The sequence below is a fragment of the Polyodon spathula genome, chromosome 12 (assembly GCF_017654505.1).
Source record: "Polyodon spathula isolate WHYD16114869_AA chromosome 12, ASM1765450v1, whole genome shotgun sequence".
NCBI lineage: Eukaryota > Metazoa > Chordata > Actinopteri > Acipenseriformes > Polyodontidae > Polyodon > Polyodon spathula.
In genome coordinates this window covers 28,912,261-28,934,184 of record NC_054545.1, presented here as the reverse complement: position 1 = coordinate 28,934,184, position 21,924 = coordinate 28,912,261, and the positions used below count along the sequence as shown (strand labels likewise).

Genomic DNA, 21,924 nt, shown 5'->3' with positions numbered 1-21,924 from the left:
TTCTTCAAAGCAGTTTATCTGCCTATAAGGGACATTTTGGCCACCATTTGTAGGGAGTGTGTCAGGGCATCACAGGAATGATAACCTAGTCCTGAACTGAATTAGTCACCTTTTAGCTAGTACCAAGCTCAGCATTATCCATAAAATGTTAGCTGGCAGTAGCTAAGGAATGATAGAAGAAATTGTTGAAATGGAGTTGGTTGTGTACATGACTTAATATATATATATTGTACAGAGTTGGTCACTATTGTATTACCTTAATTTAGATAGTGTCCTGGCTGGGATATCATTCTTGTGCTACACAGACACATTTGACAGATTGCCTTATTGATGCGCAGAACCCTTTGTGCCTTTTACTCCAAATCGTATGTCAGAGTTAGACAATTTATTGAGAAAAAGGCTTGTGGTTTTTTTTGTATAATAGCACACCACCCACATCCTCCCCTGCACTGTAACACCAGTGCTATCAGCACCATCCGAGTTTTACATTTATTTTAGAGCTAGCTTTTGAGAGATGCAATTTCTAAATCGAGCATTACAGTAAATGAGTCAAAAAGCAAGCATGTGGTTCATAAACTAAAGAAAACCGAATGGACACAGCATAAAAGCAATTCAAAACAACTTTAAAACCTACATATATATTATTTAACTAGTACTTTATTTGTAGAAAGTTATTGCATAGCCACCACATGTACATGTATAAAATGTGGTTACAAATATAATGTCCTTTTTAAATGGTTAAAATATTTGTAATAATGTGGACTAAGATATGGTTATAGTTGGATACAGGTACTGTAAACCCATAATAGCATTTGTATGTTGGGTGTTCTCTAATACTAATGGAAGTTGCTATATTAAACCACTCTCTTTTTGAGTAAGAACTGTTTGATTTAAGATGAGAACTTCAATGGTAGAATGAATCAATAATTGAGGCTCACAAAATGAGTCTTCAGTATTCAGTGAGATAGATTGATACATAATGTGAGATGCACTGCCTTGAGGAAAATGTAATCTTAATAACTGCAATAAAATGTACTGTCTAAACATTGACCTTGACAGGATAACATTTTGAAATGTTACTCAAGTGATTTACTTTAGTCTGCCCTTTTTGTGTATCTCTGTGTGTTGTTCTGAAACCCTGAGATTTCTCAATAACAGGCAGCACAGAAGTATTGCAACATCTCTCCTTCAGGAATCTTTGGTGGACCATGAGCTGTCAAGACATGGCCTTTGCATAATTTACACACTGTCTCTCAAAAGTGAAGTTAATTTAAGCTATTTATTAATGTCTTTTTTATTTTTTATGTTTTAAACTGGGCTTTAACACATCAAAAATCCATAATCGCTGGAGGATGGGGGATTATCACTGTGTCGCTTCCCTGAACGTCTTTTAATTTTGCTCTGTCTTTATAATCCCACTTGGAGCATGATTCAAGTAGTTTATTTGGGGTTAAGTTGCACTCTTCTCTGGCAGACTAATTAGGTAAAGCCCCAGACGATTTGGTTGTGGCATCATAAAATGAGTTGTTAAAGCTGCAGTCTCCCACAATCATGCTCGGTTTTACACGACTATGTGATTCCTGGGTGAATGTTTACCACGTTCCTCCATACATAGTTATCTGTGTACACTGGGCTGAACTATTGGGCTGCAAATCTGCTAGAAGTTCCCTTTGACATCTGTTACAGTTCTTCTGCATTCTGAAAATAATCTACCTTTTCACAGGATTTACAGCTTCTGACTGTATATCTTGGTAACCCAAATTCGATTAAACTCTCCATCATGAGCGCTGAATCTTGAAAACCACTTGTCTGGTTCCCATGAAACTATGCATGGCCATTTCTTGCAATATGCTATTCTATACAGTAGGGCATGATGATTTACTTTTTATGATACTGACAGCTCTAATTTGTTATTCATAGCCATGGCTGGAGAAATGTTTTAAGCTGCAATTATATCAGAAAATATGTTATGGTTTTATTAGAGAAGTTAAAGCTGCAGGATCTGTGTGGCTCAGCGGGGTTACACACTCAGCAAAGGGATTCGGGGCTCAAACTGCACATACTATAGGCAAGCCATGCCAAAACCATTCTGCAGCTCACACTGATGTGTAAGGCCTTGCTGGATGACCTGAGGTACCCACGAGCATAATAGGCAGTGCACAGGGTACATGTCCTGGAATACAGCCATAATTAATGTACCAGCTGTAGGTCTGCCTGCAATCATCAGCAGTACTGAATTGTAAATAGGAGGTCCTGTGTGTAACTGCCCATACGTGGTGTTTCAGCACAGGTATTTTAAAAATATCTCTCATCCTCCACAATGTGCTTGCTTCTCCCTGTTTATTTAGTGAGCCATTGATCCCTGAGTTTCAAGGGGCCTGGTTGTTATTTCTGTCTCCCGCTGAGGTTTTAGTGTCCTTGCTTCCTTTCTTCTTTTCTGTCAGCAAGTTTTCTGCGTATCAGTGCTATATAAATGATGCTCCAGTGATCTCTCCCAGTCCATTTTCTTTATCATCTTACATACCTTGCTGGGTTACAACATATGCACGCATTCCCTGGAAGACTAAGCAGAGTGATGTGCAGTTGTCAAATGCGCAGTGTTCGTTTGGAAGGTTAAAGAGCAGGCTAATTGAGACTCAAGAGGAAAGGAAGCACTGTCTGTATAAAGCAGCTATAGTGGTTGTGCTGTTTTTAACCCTCTGTTTCCCAACTGACATTATAATTTATTTTTGGTTCTGAGCTCCCAGACATTAGACAGCCACACTTAGCCACATTTGTCCACTTACCTCACTGTAACTATTATAAACTGATCTGCACTTTACGGTTTATTTATTTATTCAGTCTAAAAACATTGCAATCTAGGAAGAACCTTGTGTAATTAAATTCCACAGGCCTGATTCGGATGGAAGTGCAAAGATGTATCCAGTATTATTAATCTAGTAAGAAATAGCCTTATTGTAGGTAGGATCAGTATGCAACATGCTATTATTTCCTCTTTCAAACACACTTTGCACTTGTTTCAAAATTCTAAGCAGTACATAATATGCTCTTCCTGGCTATCTCCATAGTGCTGTAAGATAGAAACATCCAGGCAGTCATGTGATCTTGATGTAACCCTGGAGGTGAGATTAATTATTTCATCTTTCTTGCTCAGGCCCATCCACTACTATTACCAGTTATAGAAACCCACAGGAAACGAGAGCAGGACATCTCATTTACTCTTTACTGGTCAAATGATTTTTCGGTAAATGTGGTATGTTTGTACTGTGTATATCCTAAAATCATTTTTGTTTTGTCTGTTTTTCAGGAAACAGACCCAGACTTTAACCACTGTGCAGTTTGCATTGAAGGATACAAACTAAATGATGTGGTCCGCATTCTACCTTGCAAGTAAGTCTGCCTACTGTGAGCACACAAATTAACATACACATGCTTTATTTCTTTTTTTATGTTAATGATGCCTTGAGCTTACATTCATAGCTTTGTAATCTCGCTCAATGAACACATATAACTCTCTGACATTGATCCCTATGCCTTTCTCAGCATAGGCCACTAAGTATGCCAAATTGTGTGACAATTGCCTTCCCAGGTTTTACACCAGATACACACATTCTACAGCGAGGTGGATGTCTAATGAAGACTCAGAACCCCATTAACTTGCTCCCTGCTCTGCTTGGCTCACGGATAAATATAATATAAATACATGGTTTACAGAGTGCATACATCATAACCATAGTAGCTGTCCCTATGGGGAATGGCACTACTATTCATCACTTTGCATACACCTTCATTCGAGCGCAGCTTGTCACCTTTGCCATAAACTCCCAAGTAAACTGTCAACCTTCGTTTACACAACCAAGCTGACTTGTTTTCTTTATGCAATCTGTTTGGGATGATTGTCAATGTATACAAACCTAATGATTTGGGTAATCTGCAAAACATCTGGATGTTTTAGGGATACAATGGAAGCTGGTGTACGTATGTACATATATCTAAAGAAACTTGTTTATAATGTGGTGCAACTGGAATCTAGTTGTTTTATAAACTTGCACACGAGTTTCAAACACAACAGATTCATGCACATTCGAGTAAATTGACATTGCAAAGTTACTTGGACTGCGGAAAGTGGTCAGGAAACCTCTAATGCGATACATTATTTTTTACCTCGCACATGAAAAACCTGCCTTGTAACCACAGCACAACCAAACCCATCGTCTTCTACACTGTAATTCATTGTTTTTACTTAGTGAAATATAATAATGGATGGAAATAAGGCGTGCTTTTGTAGCAACGACCTTTTAAATAAATACAGTGGACCCCATAAGAATTGAAATGCTGAGCATTCAGAAACTCAATCAGTCATTTACTGCCTGAATGAACTGTTACAAGTTTATTAAATACTTAACTTTCAATTGCAATACCTATTTTTAACCAATAGCGCAGAATAAAAAATAACAACAATTAGTTTTGTAAAGACAAGTCTTGATAAGTACTGATTTAAAAAATGGGCCATTTGGATTTGTCACAGCTTCTAGGTGGCTGTCATACATAGCATGTGCAAGCATTTTGAGCAGATCTAAGGGATATGTATTTTAATAATCAGTTTCAGTTGCACAGCATTTGAAGGCTGTCTTCTTCTTTTCAACAGCCTCTTCAGTTCCAGCAATGCTCGATTGGTTTTAGATCTAAAGATAGTCTGACCCTTGGACCAAACACCAAGAATCTTGGTATTTCCATTATTTATTAGATTCTGTCATTTCTCATCACAAAACACATCAAAACGAAAGAGCTTTAGTCATGCACTGCATAAGGAAAGCAAGATCATCAGGTCGATTAATCAGTCAATTATTGATTCATTCAGGCTTGCAAAATAAACGCCATGGAGATCAGTAATTACGCAATCAATTAATTGTTGCATTACTAGTAGCAATACTTAAAATCACAGCTGTAGTAAATCATATGCACAGTACACCTTTAGAGAATTGACATTATCTTGAATGTTTTATTTATTTATGTAGCTGTTTTTTCCAGTGCCATGATAATGTTCAGTTTACTGTACACTTTCAATACATGTCAACATTCATATTTAGGTTATTTATTGTGTTAGCAAAACTACCAGGGTTCACATTCAGACCTTCCCTAATGGTATTGTAATGTTTTTTACACAGCTATGGTCTTTCAGTTCAGCACTGGGGTAATTGGAGCCTAATTGCATTGGGGTGCTTTATGCCTATTGACATTTAGTAGAAGCAGTGATGTCATTCCCATCTCCATGGTATCAGATAACGTAAATAAGAATTAGCCTAAGCTTGTTTTCTGATAGGAATGCAGCCATCCCTTATTTTATTAGGTTATATGAGGGAAATTTTAAACCTAATAGCTGAGATTAAAACTACTGCATTGTTGCTTTGTTAACAAAATGAAATGAGTTTATTATTTAAAAATTATTATATACAAAATAAATTGCTTCTGCTTTGTTTTCGTGAGCTATGGTAATGTTTCTAACATTTTGCACTGATTATTGTTTTTGTTGCTTTGTGTAGCTGAAGGCTGTTAGAGCTGAGGGCAGAAAGTGAGTCCTTTCTACAGATCTAAGCTCTGGTATTCACTAGCATGCATGCACTTCATTTTCCAAAACGATTATCAGTCTGGTAATAATTTACATAATAATCAATGCATTGAGAACATTTTGGTATTCATAAAAAAAGTGTATTTGCACAAAATACAACTGCAAACATTCATTGCATATTTGTATACATAATGACACATGCATTGATAAAATGTTTTTTTTTTTTTTTTTTCATTTCTCAACACAATACAAACAAACAAACCAGCTTTAGACTAGCAAAGTGCAGGGGAAGCATGTGTTACGGGGTCACTAATGTAGGTACAGTATGCAAGGCTTTAAATAGGCACAAGGGCAGTTCATTGATCTAATTAAGGTTTAATTGAGACTCGCAAAGAAAGACATGGCAATAAAAAAAGATTAATCAAATAGTTGAATCTTAAGTGCTGTACTGAAGAAAAAAAAAAGGCTAGGGTTGGTCCAGTTGGGTCTAAATTGGACTAAAATGTAGCAATGGGGCATACAGTTGTGTTCTCTTCAGGACAGTGAAATCTGGCCTGTCTTGCTGACAGGACTTGGCTGATGTGTGATGGTTGTTTGGGTAGTATTGTCCATTCCCGCAAGACATATGATTCATAATAATCTATTGCATCTGCCACCCTTCTCAGATATGACTGCCATGTAACCTTGTTCAGCTTTTTATATTAGTTTTAAAAATAGAAATGGTTTTAGAAGTAATTTAAAACTTGCTCCATCTCATGACTGCCTAATAAATCTTCTCTATTGAAGCACATTGCTTTCACTGGATTTCTTGAGAGAACACAGTTTTTACCCTGATCTGGTAACATGTGACTCTCCTCCATTCCCCTGCATCAAAATGGTATGTGGGCAAAAGCTAATAAACAAGACGATAAACACTAGTCTGACATAGTACACATGGATCATGTTATGAATTCTGACATGGTTCTTTGTTATGCATCTGGAAACAACTGTGTTACTTCTCCTTTATTTTCCTTAAATATTAAAACATGTGACATTACACTATGTAACACAATTTTTGTTCCTGGGTAGTAAGTGTTATTTCCTAATTGCTTATGCCTCAAAAGTATAGAACATGGCTATTATTCCCCACAAACTTTGCTTTTGTGACCAGGACAGTGATATTTCAAAATATCACTATTTCCAATGGGAAAATGGGCAAATGTGTGTCTTTTCGTTCACACAGTCAGAAAAAAACAACATATGAATCCAAATTAACATGTATTTATACTAAAGTAATACAAAGTTGACTACAAAAGATTTAGAAGTGAGTAGTTTTTCGAGATTTACAATTATAATGGTCACAAAAGCAAAGTTTGTGGGGAATAATAGCCATGTTCTATATTTTTGAGGCATAAGCAATTAGGAAATAACACTTACTACCCAGGAACAAAAAAAAAAATGTTTTTGTTACACAGTATTATCAATGGTGCTAAAGATCTTTTCATGCTTTTGGGTGTTAATTCTTTTATTTGTTTTTTACAATAACGCAGACATGTAGAAGCTTCTTCTTCCTGGTACCTAGTCTAGACCCTAGCCGCAGTCCGAGTTTGTGACCTACAGCACAGGAAGTGATTCAGTACCAGGGAGCAGCGGCATACTCTTAATCTTTAGAGTAGGAACCTAAAACAATCAACATATTCCCAATGAGAAAAAACTTTTCTTTTTTTAAAAGGAATGTGTTTCCTATATTTTAATTGAAAGTAACTTGACAAGTTGTATATATTGCCATACACATGTAGCACCTGTGTGCTAGTTTCTCATGTATCTGCACTCATACAAAGGAGTCTGCACTTTTGAGATTTCCTTTTTTGCCCCTTCCTGGTTGGGGGTCTGCCAGGAACTGATGGTTAGAAGATGATTTATTGTTCAGCTGCAGCCATAATGATGCCTTTTGGAGCCTTAGTGTCTCTCTAGGTTCCTATAGAGAATATTAGGTTACTTTCTAATGCTCTTGCTAGGTAAAGTCAGCATTTAAAGCTTACTCAACTCAAACTAAAGACACTCAGAAATTGGATTGTTTTTTGCAGGGCATCCCTATGTAAAATATTCAGGCATATGTATGTTTACTGAAATAGGTCTCAGGATCTGTGTCAAGGTGTGAATAGGTGGTTGGTGTCTTGGCATGTTACTTGCACAAATTTCAACTTCAGGATAATAGCTTACTAAATATGTTTTATCAAATGTCTGGCTATTAGTTATTTCAGATGTTTTATTAGAAGTTGAGGTGCTTCAAACTACTAATATCTGTTGATAAGCATTCTTAATTAGCCTGAAAGAGCTTTAATGGAATATAAATACATTTACAGTCACTGATACATACATGTACAGAGAGAAAGACTGTGCTCTGCATTAGAATAGAAGACTGCATGAAGCTAAGTCAAGAAAGTGCAAAACCATCAAAAGAAAGTCTATTTTAATAAAACAATAAACCAGCAATGGTATTGAGATTATACGGTGAGTTACAGTCCCAAACAGAAATACTAATAAATAGTAAATGCACGTTATAAATCCTGTAGCGCACAGAAAAGCCCTCGTAGTGGTGAGCACTGTACAGGGGGTAGCGGTGTATATGCTGGTTCCATGGTGGCAACTCACTAGTCTTCACATTCTCTAATCACAAACACAAAACAAAATGCTCCGGCAAGTTAGTATTTCAGCATAAGGGGTCGTACTCGCATTTACTCGACCCCTTTGTACTGCCAAACTCCTCCCTGTGATCTGTCCAATTGTTGTGTGCCCCACAGCTGATCAAAATAGATTTGTTTAGCAGTCTTGCAACTACGTTCTTTCTCCAAAATGGCCGACTTACAGTCGGGCCATCTCTGTAAAAGCGTACCACCAACCTTACCTAGCACCCTTCCTGGTCGGAAGAAGACTTGCCACTCGGATTCCTTCTCTCCTTGTCGCAGGTAGGCAGCAGATTCTTTGAGCCAACCTTGTAGGGCACTGAACAACAACCCAGCGTGGTGTGTGCGTGTTAATGTGTGACAGTTGTCATCTTATTCAGACGAGATGACAATGGCACTATAAAACGAACGGTAAGAGCATGGGCAGCACAGCTGTTAGATGCACACACACCTTGAATGCAAACGCTGGTAATGGTCTGTTTTAAAACAAATAATGTGATTCCATTTCACTTGTCAAAGTCAGTCACAGGACACAGGTGGTGTTGCTATGTGGTTCTCAAGCCTTAGTATGCAACTGAAACTGTATATCTGAAAGAACAAGGGGCGGTGGGGGTCTGCAGCCCATAGGACAGAGAAAACGACGAGAACCTCATCTGTTGGTTATCCATATCCTACATTGAATAAAAGTCAATATGTTTTGTTTTTCCTCAGGCATATCTTCCATAAAATGTGTGTGGACCCCTGGCTGAACGAACACTGTACCTGCCCCATGTGCAAGCTCAACATTCTTAAGGCCCTCGGGATTATGGTGAGCATGAGCATGTGTGGCTTTTGTACACAAAAGAGTTACAACAGTCATTTCCTTTATTTTTATAAATTGTGTTTATTACATATTTATTATTATTATTATTATTATTATTATTATTATTATTATTATTATTATTATTATTATTATTTGTCAGTTAATCTGATTAGTCGGTATCCGTTATCAGTAAGCCACAGGTTTACTGTTTTATTCATATTTGAAAAAAACTGGTTGTTGGTGTCACCTAGTGGGAGAAATATTATAGAAACATACACATTGTAATAAACAGGTTGCATGCAAAGGTTTTTTACACGATTGATTCAACCTAAATTGACCACAGTTTTTTTGTTGCTGTTTTATTAAAGCCAAACTTACCCTGTGTGGACAATGTTGCCTTTGACATGGACATGATATCCAGAAGTCAGACGTCCAGTCAGAGATCAATTCTAGGAGATTCGACCAATGAAAACTCAATCAGCCTCGAGCCCCTGAGACATTCTGGGACGTCCCAGAGCCCTTTGGAGGCTGAGCTGACGCCTCGCTCTGGAGAGATTAACATCGCCGTCACCAGTAAGAGTCCGTCCTTGTCAGCGTAGCTTTAACTTTGAACAATGCACAGGACCTTATGGATGCTTTTGACAGTCGCCCTGAGAATACCTTTTCCCATTAGAAACCTTATGATAACCTGCAAGTATTAATCAATTAATGACATTTCCCTGTGAACTCTGACTAGTCACATGCCATTCATTTCAGCTAACTTTTCTATGTTGATTTTAAAAGGCTGGTAATTGCACTGTGCTGTAATATACTAGATACAATACAACATGAACATGCAATCATAGTAAAACTTACCAAGAAATTAAGTCAAGTTGACAAAAACTTTGCTTGCGCCTTATATCTGTGTGGCCTAACATCTACCGATCTTCGATATTATTATTATTATTATTATTATTATTATTATTATTATTATTATTATTATTATTATTATTTCTTTTCAAATGTTCATGGTCTGATGCCTAAACTTAATCTTTTTACAAACTAGTATAGACTGTAATGTCATATCTCTGAGAAACCATCCAACAACGGGTTAAGATGTTTTCATTTTAAAAGCCACTGTAGAATGTAAAAGCAAAGTAAAATCTGGATTAAAGAGCACCTGTATAACAGGGTTACCTAGATATATATTTCCGTTGTTACTTTAAATCACTGTCTGTCTAGCAAGACCCCTTTTTGATCACCCCCTTAGGAGTTAAAAGCAGGTTGTAGTTATCTCTTTCTGGGGATCTGCTGTACATATGTCAGACTTCAAGTTGGGTTAATGAAATCTTGCCAGGACATTTGTTAGAAGAATAGCTCAACATGCTGTAAAATGTAATGTAAGTCAAGATATGGCTGGCTGTCTGTTATGTTTACATTTTTTGTAGTTGTATATTATGGAAGTGTGATGAAAGTTTTACTTTGTCACAGATTTGCATCAGAATTTATTTCATGTTGACCTAATTATGTGTCATTTCTGGCATGTGATTGGTTACAGCATGTTAATTAAGAAACCGATGCAGAAGCCTCCAGGTTACATGCAGACTTTAAACATGGTAAATGTGGTCCAGGGGATGGTATTTATCTCTCATCTCATCTCCCAGCTCTGCAAACTGCCTTGCTGCTCATCTGCATTCAGTCTGCTCATAAACCTGTAACTCAGGGCAGGTAGAACCAACTAAAAACCAAATCCTATCAGAGAAACCAACCTTCTACTTCCCTTCCTCCTCCCCTTCACATGTTAAGTTGTTTTCTGTTATTGCTTGTCATCTAATGGATGCTGACAATGTTGAAAAGTACACAGTAGCTGCAGGCGATGCTGCTAATTTGATTTTAATAATGAAATTTGACATTAAGAGCATTTCTTGGCTACCAGGATTAACAAGAAATTCATGTCAGCTTTCGGAGAGACTTGATATCTCCATGCTAGATTATGAAAGTGCTGTAACAAGCAATCATAGCATTAATAATATAGGTTTCTCATCGCCTGTTCCTCTTAATGTCTAAAAGCAAATCATGTTCTCATTAAGGAAGCAAACAAACTTGCTTTTAAATGCAGAGAATTGCTACAGCAGAATCGAAAGAGGAAGTTTCAGTTTTGCCACAGGGGCAGAAAATTTGGCCCTGATGCAACTCCCCCCTTTCCAGTTGAAGAGACCATATTTGTTCATTTCAGCCTGCAAGAATGTGCAGTTTTACATTGTCTGTTATAATGTCCTTCGGCTTAGTGCTACTTTTAACTCCTTGCGAAATAATCTTGCAAAAAGACAAATATAACTTAGGAAATAAATTCAGTGTCTTATATGAAATAAGTCACACAAAAATGTCCGCTGTGCTGAGGGAAGTTGTTTGTCTTATTTACCGGCTACAGTGTTGAAGGAGTTAAACGGTATATGGGAATTGTAGTGCTGCAACTAATAACTATTTACTGAACTAAAGTAGGGAAAATCAAGTATAGCTGTGGCTCTGGAAGTGAATCAGTTTCTTCAGTTAAGAAATCTACACATTTAAGAATTGATACCAGATAAAAACAAGCAATGTACTTAACAATTACGTATTTTTGTTCTGAGTTATGGAGTACAGTTCCAAGAAAGTACAGTGCTGTTTTGAATTGTACTGTAGTGTAATATCTATGCAATATCCTGTTTATTTAGTAGGCTGTAAAATTGCCTGTTTTGTTTGTTTTTATGAGTATGTGTGGGAAATTATTTTAGATCGCAGTCGGTATGAATCCAATCTTGCTGTTCATTTTTAGGAAGGCATATTATTTTAATTTTATTAATGTTGAAAGTAAACACAGCTCTCAGTAAAGGTTATGCAACTGATGCCCCCAAAAAGCAGTGCTCTGGCTGTGCAGAGTCAGACCAGGGTCTCACAGCTGCCAATCTTCAATTTCAACCATAATGCCACACTAATACTTTCAGGCAAGATGGAGAAACCTGTCAGATACCATCATATATGAAGGCTAATATAACCCTGCAAGTAGAAAACATTTCAATGGTTTAGAATCATCACATGTAAAGTGAAAGTAATGCTTTTAACAAGTTTGAGAATCATATATGTTTTGCCAGCTCTAGCTATGTGTTGATATTCATTCATATTCATTTTTCACAATGCAAGAGCTTACTGTACAACAGAGCTTCTCAACCCTGGTCCCTGGGGGCCGTTGTCCCTCCTAGTTTTTGTTCCAACTATACCCTAAATTACTTAATTGACCAATTAAGTGCTTATTAGAAGCTTGGTTGGTCCAATTCATCAATTTAGTGTACAGTTAGAACAAAAACCAGGAGGGACAGCGGCCCTCCAGGACCAGGGTTGAGTAGCCCTGCTATACAGTATGGGTAAATTAGCAGGGTTCAGTTGACCCGGATCTAGGAATTTTGTGCTGCATCAAAATTAGCGTTAATTTCAAGGGTACATTTATTTAAAAAATAATGATAGAACAACCGTAAGTTGCAAATGTGCCGGATTAGTATTTCACCAGAATCAACATACAATGGCCATATGACCTAGAGGCTGTGTTCCTCTTTCGAAGACAGAGAAATCCACTTTAACAGACATGACAGCAAGCAGCACTAAACCACAACTTTTGAAGCACTGTAGTATTGCACAAACAGCACATGTACAGTGGCTCTCAAAAGTATTCACCCCCCTTGGACTTTTCCACATTTTATTGTGTTATAACATGGACTCAAAATTGATTTAATTAGTTTTTGCCACTGATCAACACAAAACAAGGCCATAATGTCAAAGTGAAAAATACAATCTACAAATTGTTCTAAATTAATTACAAATATAAAACAGAAAATAATTGATTGCATAAATATTTACCCCCTTTGCTATGACACACCTAAATAAGCTCTGGTGCAACCAGTTGTCTTTAGAAGTCACATAATTAGTTGAATGGAGTCCACCTATGTGCAATTAAGGTTTCACATGATTTCAGGTTAAATACACCTGTCTCTGGGAGGTCCCACTGTTGGTTAGTACATTTCCTAACAAAAACTACATCATGAAGACGAAGGAACATTCAAAGCAAATCTGGAATAAGGTTCTTCAAAAACACCAATCGGGTATGATATAAGAACATTTCCAAAGCATTGAATGTCCCCAGGAGCACAGTAAAGTCCATTATTAAGAAATTGAGAGAATATTGCACAATTGTGAATCTGTCTAGAACAGGCCGTCCTCAAAAACTGAGTATCCGGGCGAGAAGGGCACTAGTCAGGAAGGCCACTAGAGGCTAATGGCAACGCTAAAGGAGTTACAGTCTTCCACGGCTGAGCTGGGAGACACTGTGCATACGGCAACAATAGCCTGGGTGCTTCACAAAACTGGCCTTTATGGCAGAGTGGCAAAAAGAAAGCCATTGTTGAAAAAAATTTGCATCAAATCTCGGCTAGAGTTTGCCAGAAGGTATGTGGGAGACTCTGAAACCAAGTGGAATAAGAGTCTATGGTCTGATGAGAGCAAAATAGAGCTTTTTGGTGCAAGCCTAACACCACACATCATCCTGAGAACACCATCCCTACCATGAAGCATGGTGGTGGCAGCATCATGCTATGGGGATTCTTCTCTGCATCAGTGCCTGGAAAGTGGATGCAGCAAAGTACAGAGAAAACCTGCTGTAGTCTGCAAGAGACCTGGGACTTGGGAGAAGATTCATCTTCCACCAGGACAATGACCCCAAACATACAGCCAAAGCCACACTGGAGTGGCTTAAAAACAAAAAGGTCAATATCTTGGAGTGGCCCAGTCAAAGCCCGGACCTTAATCCAATTGAGAATATGTGGAAAGAGTTGAAAATTGCTGTTCACCAAAGGTTCCCATTCAACTTGACGAAGCTTGAGCAATTTTGCAAAGATAAAATCCAAATAGACTCATGGCTGTAATTGCTGCCAAAGGTGCCTCTACCAAATATTGGCTCAAGGGGTTGAATACTTATGCAACCAATTATTTTCTGTTTTATGTTTGTAATTAATTTAGAACAATTTGTAGATTTTATTTTTCACTTTGACATTATGGACTTTTTGGCAGTGGCAAAAACTCCTCATTAAATCAATTTTGATTTTGTGTTGTAACACAATAAAATGTGGAAGAGTCCAAGGGGGGTGAATACTTTTGAGAGCGACTGCATATAATTTTAGGTATATACTGTTTTCTGTGGAAATTCTGTGGTTTCTTTGTCAAGTATAAATGTCTGGGGGCTAAGATAACTTCAGCTGCTAAAATCCTGCATTGAAGTATGATGCATTATCTTATGTACAGGTCCCTATGCCTGATCATATATACATGTACTAGAATATGTGACATTTTTCAAACCTTTCACCAAGTTGACAGCGTTGTTGTATGTAGTAAACTTTGCACATGGTGAAAATTGCTTTAGAATTTCAGCAACGACTATTTGCTTCAAGTTGGCATATTTGTTTGCTTTCTTTCACTGCATTGCTTCTGTTGTTGCCTCTGCAAATGTCTTGCAGCTGCACTTTTTAAATGACACTTTTTTTGTTGTTTTTTTTTTTTTTTTTTTTTTTGGAATTTCTTCAAAAAGAAAACCCATGCCACCATGTGGTAGGATATTGTATTGCAGTTTCTTTTTTATAAAGGGAAACGGAAACAAATAACAAATTTCTTCTCACACACCTATTGAAATGTACTTGAATGCCCTTTTATCTGGTTTTGTATCTCTCACCATGTTCTTCTTTCACTTCTTCTAACCTCAGAGAAGGGGGTGCCCAGCTTGGTGCTTAGTGTCCTCCTGTGTTCTCTCAGCATCACCTCTATTCTCTAAGTTAACACAGACTGTCTCTATCTCGCTGATGTCCACTCTTGCTTTTCATCTTGGACAAGCTCTCCACGCTCTTTTCTGATGCTGCGGCTCTGGCCATCCTCTCCCTCTGTCGCGGGACTTTCAGTGGGCAACTTGGGCATCTTTCTCAAATAGCGTAGCCCCTCCAGAGTGACTTCCCCTTTCCTTTGTCAACAGAAGAGTGGTTTATTATCGCCAGCTTTGGCCTACTCAGTGCTCTCACTCTCTGCTATATGATCATCAAAGCCACTTTTAGCTACTCTACAAACATGTAAGTATTCACAGCATTTATTTTTTTATATTACATTGGCTGCAATGTTATACCTTTAATAATAAAACAAAAACTGGTAACTTTAAGCAGTTTCATATCATTAAAAAAAACTTTTTGCACTTGTTAAAAATAGGGTATTGTGTCTTTTTTTGTAGGCTTTGTAGAAGTTGACTAGATGTTTGAATACATTTAATAAAGCCAAATGTTTTTGATCATTTATAATCCAAGTTTATACCAAAAGAAACAAAATCATGCAGCCCATTTCAAAATAATCTTTTAAAAAACATTTACACTAGTACTAAGAATATAATCACTGGCAATAAAACATAACTAATCTTTATTTTATATCTGTCTGGGCCTGCATGTACACAAAGCGTGGTGCTTCCTAGAATCCAGGGTTTTATGTTCATGTCACAAAATAAATACCAAAATGTTTTGAGGTAACTCGTGGATTGCCAAGTCAGGGTTTGGTAACTTTGGTTTCCAGTTTATATTCACTGTCTTAGGCAGTGCATCTTAACTGTATTCCTGGTTGTTGTTAAAAGTCCAGGTTTTGATTTTAACCATAGGTCTAAAAAACTGGTAATTTTATATGTTTTTAGAACATAATTTTAATTTAATTTAAGCAGAATTTAACCAACACTGTCAATTTTTCTTTTGTGCGCACTGTACTGGGCAGTATAAAAATTACAGATTTAAGATACAAATGTAAGTTAAAACAAATGGCTAAGTGGAAGTGGAGTTAAATAAGCATTCAGTGGCTGTAAGATCCTACAGTATTTTTCTCATACAGTTTTTTCATGTTTTTATTTTGCAGAGCCGAGTGGTGTTGAAGACTCCAGCATAGTGACTGAAACATAAATACTGGCAATTGAGCACCAGCATTTTTTAATTTTTTATATATTTTTACGCTTTTGTAAAAGTAGTTTAGCCATGTGTTTTATGTGGAATGCCTATATGCTTTAACTATTAAACAAAGTAAAAAAAATAAATAAATAATAAACGACTTGTAAATGGTGTCCCTTTGTTCCAAAGAATATGAATGACATCAGCTCATTGTGAATGGCCCACAGTTGAGTTTCTGATATTTCTCATTGGTGATGTACAGTCAGATACTTTCAGTTTCTTATCACCATAGGAAGCTGTGGGACTTTAAGCATTTTGTGATTTATTTTTTGGGATTGTGAAAAGGTCTGCAGTATATTGACAACAAAAAAGAAAGTTTTCCACATAGTCCAGCAAACCTGCCCAGGACAGACAGTCATCCTAGGGGTGAAAGAGCAGTTCTCATTCTCACACTGTGGGTGGGGAAGAAAAACAAGAATTGATTTCATCCAGTTCATGCTTTGGTGTTAAAGTACCGTAAAATACACTCTGAACGTTTGAACAAATAGATTGAGTAGACCAGGGCTGATCTATGGGTGGCTCATTAAGCTCCGTAATATGGCTGTCTTAATTTACAGATGAAGATTGGCTATTTAGTTTTTGGGTGGAGTCATTCAAAGTACAAAAATAAATGCTGTGTAACTTTAATGAGCCCAAAAATGCTGAAACAATCTTGAGTCTGGTTCAGCTTTTTATTTTATTTTTATTAGGTTTTTGGTTTTTTTGGCTCTGCGGTCACCAATACAGCTCTTTCTGTCAAAAAATATTTGACAGCTCTCTATTAGACATTCCAGAGTAATAAAAAATGTTCCCACTAGACTTACATACATAATTAAGCACAGTTTAAATTTAGATCCTTGGATATTAGTCTAGCAAACTGTTAAAATGGATCTACAGATACTGTTCCAGATAACTACTCCTGCATGTTTTCATGTTCTGTGCCACCTCTTAAGCAGATTTGTTCTCTTGTGTCCATCATCATATTTAATGAAATCAGAACCACTTGTTCAAATTTGATTTACCTGTTCATGAATATTGGTTTAATGTTATTTAACACACTGTGAGAGTTATAAATCGATATAGATTCCTGTACTCATTTTAAATGTAATAAAACTGTGATTAGTTGTTGTATTAGTATTACCGATATTGTAGACATTTGTCACGCAGATTTTTGGAGAACAGTTTAACTTCCCGTTACTTGTATTAGATACAGATCTGCTGCCTGTAGCAGCTACTGTACTGTAGTAGCTGCTTGTATCAAATACACATCTACTGCCTATAGCAGGTTGTAGTAGCTATTCTTACTTGTGTCAGATACAGATGTGATGATAGTAGCTGCTTGTATCAGATATATATCTGCTGCAGTAGCAGTCACTGTAGTAGCTATTCTTACTTGTGTCAGATACAGATGTGATGATAGTAGCTGCTTGTATCAGATATAGATCTGCTGCAGTAGCAGTCACTGTAGTAGCTATTCTTACTTGTGTCAGATACAGATGTAATGATAGTAGCTACTTGTATCAGATATAGATCTGCTGCAGTAGCAGTCACTGTAGTAGCTATTCTTAATTTTATCTTGTAGCCCATTCATCAGGCAACACCATCAAAATGAAATAATTTGCTTAATAAGCAATCACTGGAGGCATCCTTTGAGATATGGATGTTAGGTACTTGGGTTTCTACCCAAAAGATGCTTAAATGATTTATAGGAAGAACGGTAACATTTAAATTTTTAGAGACCACCAATTAAACATTTATATCCAACACAGTGGACATTATTGCTGTATAATTGGTTGTGATGACAGTAATACAAGGACAGTTCATTTTTTTACTATATTAAAATATTACAAAGATATTCCAGAGTAGTTAAACTACAGTCTACCTATACTACTACTGTGTGCTTGAATTTACTAGTTTCAGATGCATTAAGTCTATCACTAGCATCTGAGTGCCTGCTAAGTTGAATTAGTGATAGGTGTCTAAAAAAAACAAACAAATAAGACAAACATAGAATAGTGGCTAAAAACTTTAGAGTAATGATTAAAGTTCCTCCAATTTATAGGGGGAGTCAATTGTAATCATACAGTGTATACAATACACATGAATTCATTCTGTAGCTGCAGGCAGATGCTCTTTGATACCAGTGTCACTGTGTTGTCATCTGCTCAACACTCTTCTCCTCCCTCTTCACCACAGGTGGTCATTTCTTCAGCCGTAGCTCCCTGTCCCCTCGAAACTTGGTCTGTGAGATTGAGCTTCCAGACATCCAGCCTTCTCTGGACCTTTACGACGATAATAAGTCCTGAGATTACCTCCTGTCTGCCTCTCTGGCTTTCCCCCCTCAGATGCACAACGAAAAAAATAGAAGAAAAGAAATACAGCACAACGACAAACTATGGGAATACATTCCCCGCGCTGTGAGGCATATCTACAACATCTGTTCTTACAGAATGTGCCCTAACAATCCTGAAGAAGAAGAGGTTTCCTTTTAGGATGTTATTTTGTTTCCGTGTACATGTACATACTTGATTTATTTTGAATTGAATGTTATTTTTCATTATTATTACTATTTGTGTGGAATGACTGGATGGTTTTTGCTTTTGTTAAGAGTGCTCTACAGTCAATTATTTTTTATGCAGAAAATTGTAACGAGAGGCAAACATTTGACCAAATCAATACTCTTTCCTAAATTTGACTGATTACCTAATATCCCTGTGTTTGAGTGGATTTAAGTAGCCCATGTGCATCTGAAATATTATTAGCTAACCATTTTTGTTTCTCTTCCAAAAAAAACTCCTATTCCTATCTGGTCAGAGCTGTCGCAGCAGACAATTCCAGGGAGACTGACCTGTTGGATCATCTTGACCTTATTTTGGGTATCCCAATACTGAGCCTAGAATACCCAGCATTAGAGCGTGGATAAATCTTGTGGTAACTGATAAATCTCCATACACAACTTGCTTCCTGTCCACTCTGTCGTCTTGTTGTTTTTCTTCCTTACCTGAAAGCTCTTTAATGGTCTCTCTGCAGTGTTGTTTGGTGTGTGAGAGATCATCTATAAAAGACAGTTACAGGTAGTTGTTAGGTTGTTGGATGGAAGGTCTCAAAAAGGAAAAGGTTTTTCAAGATTTAGTGCCATTGTGTTGTACCTGACTGGGCTCAACCTGGCAAAATGTTATTTTGTGAAAGCAGCATAGCTTAAGTGTCCTAAGACACCACAAGCAACTAAAAGGGTTATGATAAGGGTGCAGACTGATATTGTAATTTCTTAGTTATTTTGTATTTTATTAAAGTTTTTCAAAGATCAGCCCTCCCTTAATCAACTGGCATTCTCTACTATTTTGATGGGGTGTGGATTTAATTGAGATGTCACAACTACAGTGAGTGAGGGGGGATTTATTGAACACCTAATTAAACTCAATACAAAAGGACTGCTATTGCTTCATCGGCAATTAAAAAGTATGGAGATTCTGAAGAAGAAACGCATTTGGAATTTTAAATGCCCTCTCTTTGTTTGTTGCCAATGCAAACACAACTGTATAAATTATGCTGCAAAACTAGAGATATTAACTAGAGATATTAATCAAAATGCATATACTGAATCAATCATTATAATTTATAATTGATATGACTAACCCATTAAACATGAATGGCTCACTGCTGGAAGCAGCTGCTGCTCAGGGACAGTCTTAGGTTCAGAGCAGTAGTTCACAAAGCCATATAGCCTGGGCCATTTATTTGAAAGAAACTGGAGCTAGCAAATGTTGGGATCCAAAGCAAAACAACCTGTCCCCTAAACAAGATATGATTCTACTGTAACACAGTTGAGGAAAAGCTCAATATGACAGCTTTTCAGTATAATGCAGTACTATGAATTCACAGTTGACCAAGGCAGTGACGAAGTCTGGTAATTTCATTGGTGGTTGAGACACTATCCACTGCAGTATTTTTTCAAAAGTGAAAACCTGGTTTGGAGGACGCAGGGTTGATTAACCAACTTAATTTCCATCCTGCCAAATCTGGGGGTTACAACTTTATAACCATGAATGGGATTTCTTATTGCATATTTTACTCATTTTAATAGTTACTTAGACCAAGTTAAGTGTTTGGAATGCTTATAAACATATCCACAGGATGTAAAGGTTTTGTTTAGTTTTTTGTCTCACTCCAAATGAGTTTCTCTTGAACTTGATTACTCTGTACCGCAATCAGTTCTACAAACGTTCCACAGCACCCAAGGCCATGCAGATGTGCACAATAGAGTTGTACTGTTGTGTTGTTTAAAATAACCTGGTACTTTATTCATGTAATGGCCGCTTGTTATGTTTTGCTTGAGGCTTTTGGTTCAATATCTGTGTTTCACTGTGTGCCTTTAAATCTCTCTCTCTCTCTCTCTCTCTCTTTCTGTCTGTGTTTTGCAGTATACAAACTAGAGATTAAACTTTTCAAAAACAAGGAGAGTTGCATTGTGTTTCACTTTATTATTTTAACATGTGGTATGTTTGTGAAACAAGTAGGCATCTCTTAGTTTTACATATGTGTACAGTCAGTGTGTTTGTATGTAGGGTAGGTTTGTATGTAGGTATATACAATAAATACAGTAGTTAATATGTTTGCAGATCCACTCCTACTGTATGTGTTATCTGAGCTTTTATATTCAAACACACTCAGTTTAGTTTGTTCAATTCGTCCTTCATCACTCACTCTGTTAACAGCTAATAAAATGAATGCAAAAGACAAAACTCACAATGCAAATGTTTTTCTGTGTTAAAATGTTCAATACTGCACAACAAGCGGAATTCAAAAATTGCAAGTTGCGGATTGAACAGACATTTTGATTGACAAGTGATTCAAAGAAAAACAAGGGAGTTTGGGAAAACCTGACAAATGGGTCTGGTTGTGTGAAAACATTCGACCACCATGTGGCAGTATGAGTGAACGTTTGTAACATTTAACTACTGAGTGGCGCCAAAATGTCATTAGAATAGAAGGTTAATGTAGGAAGATGTTTTACCCTGATTTTTGCATATCCATAAAGGAGCTGGAGAACTACTGTACGGTACATGTTACTTCTCTTTTAGGGTTCTGTACATAATCATTTTCCAAATTACTGTAATTTGCTTCCTTCATTCTGAAAGAGACCATTGAAGCCCATGTCCTCACAGTCTTACTCTTCTGTTCAGAGTTTATTTAAACTCCCTTTGCTTTTTTCCAAAGCCAACAAGCTAAAGCTTAAATCTGTAATGCTACCTGCAACCTTTGTAAAAAAATGTTAAATACCAATATACATTGAAACTTTTTGTGTACCTATTGAATATGTGTTGAAGGGGTACAGTAATATTCGTTACTGTATGTACAGGTGGGTGGGGGGATTTTTGTGACAATAATGAAAGCAGTGTTTCTCCATAGTTTTCCATGAAGAGGTGATTGAGTTAAGCACTGTAAGAGACACGATAAGGCAACACACTCTCTCCCCCACTGCCCCACAAAAATGTATGCCCATTTCTCACCAATCTGGAAAGTGTCAGCTGCAGGGGAGAAATAAGACTGTTGCCCCCTGGACTTGTGCCATACTGTACTGGCAGCCAAAGAGATGGGGAAGACTTGCCTCCGTAAACAAATTCAGAACTGTAAAGCTAGATTTCTGGACAGTTGTATTGACAATCAAAGCTAAAACCAATGTAAAACTTACAGTATACAATGTAAGGATAGCAAACAATGATAACTATGTACACTGAATATTTTGATGTGTACAGTAAACTGTTGTAATTAAGTGTTATCTGCCAATATTATGTTAATATTACTGTATTCCTACAAGGTAACATTTACTTATGTAACATATTTCAAATAAAAGTTAATTGAGGCAACTCTTGGAGCTTGTGT

General features: G+C 37.0%; 1 protein-coding gene across 3 annotated transcripts in view; it reads left to right on the top strand.

Annotated features, from left to right (window-relative positions):
* Positions 1-21,900, top strand: part of rnf130 (ring finger protein 130) — a 59,749-nt gene extending 37,849 nt beyond the window's left edge. For 2 of the 3 annotated variants that reach the window (XM_041266398.1, XM_041266396.1), the window contains exons 6-10: positions 3,308-3,390; positions 8,947-9,043; positions 9,406-9,610; positions 15,063-15,156; positions 15,974-16,159. In XM_041266398.1, coding sequence (XP_041122332.1) covers positions 3,308-3,390; positions 8,947-9,043; positions 9,406-9,610; positions 15,063-15,156; positions 15,974-15,989 — 495 coding nt within the window. In that variant the 3' untranslated portion in view covers positions 15,990-16,159. Of the gene's footprint in view, positions 1-3,307; positions 3,391-8,946; positions 9,044-9,405; positions 9,611-15,062; positions 15,157-15,973; positions 16,160-18,237 lie in introns of those variants that run through there. The other variant, XM_041266397.1, reaches the window with a different exon arrangement.
* The last annotated feature ends 24 nt before the right edge of the window (positions 21,901-21,924 follow it).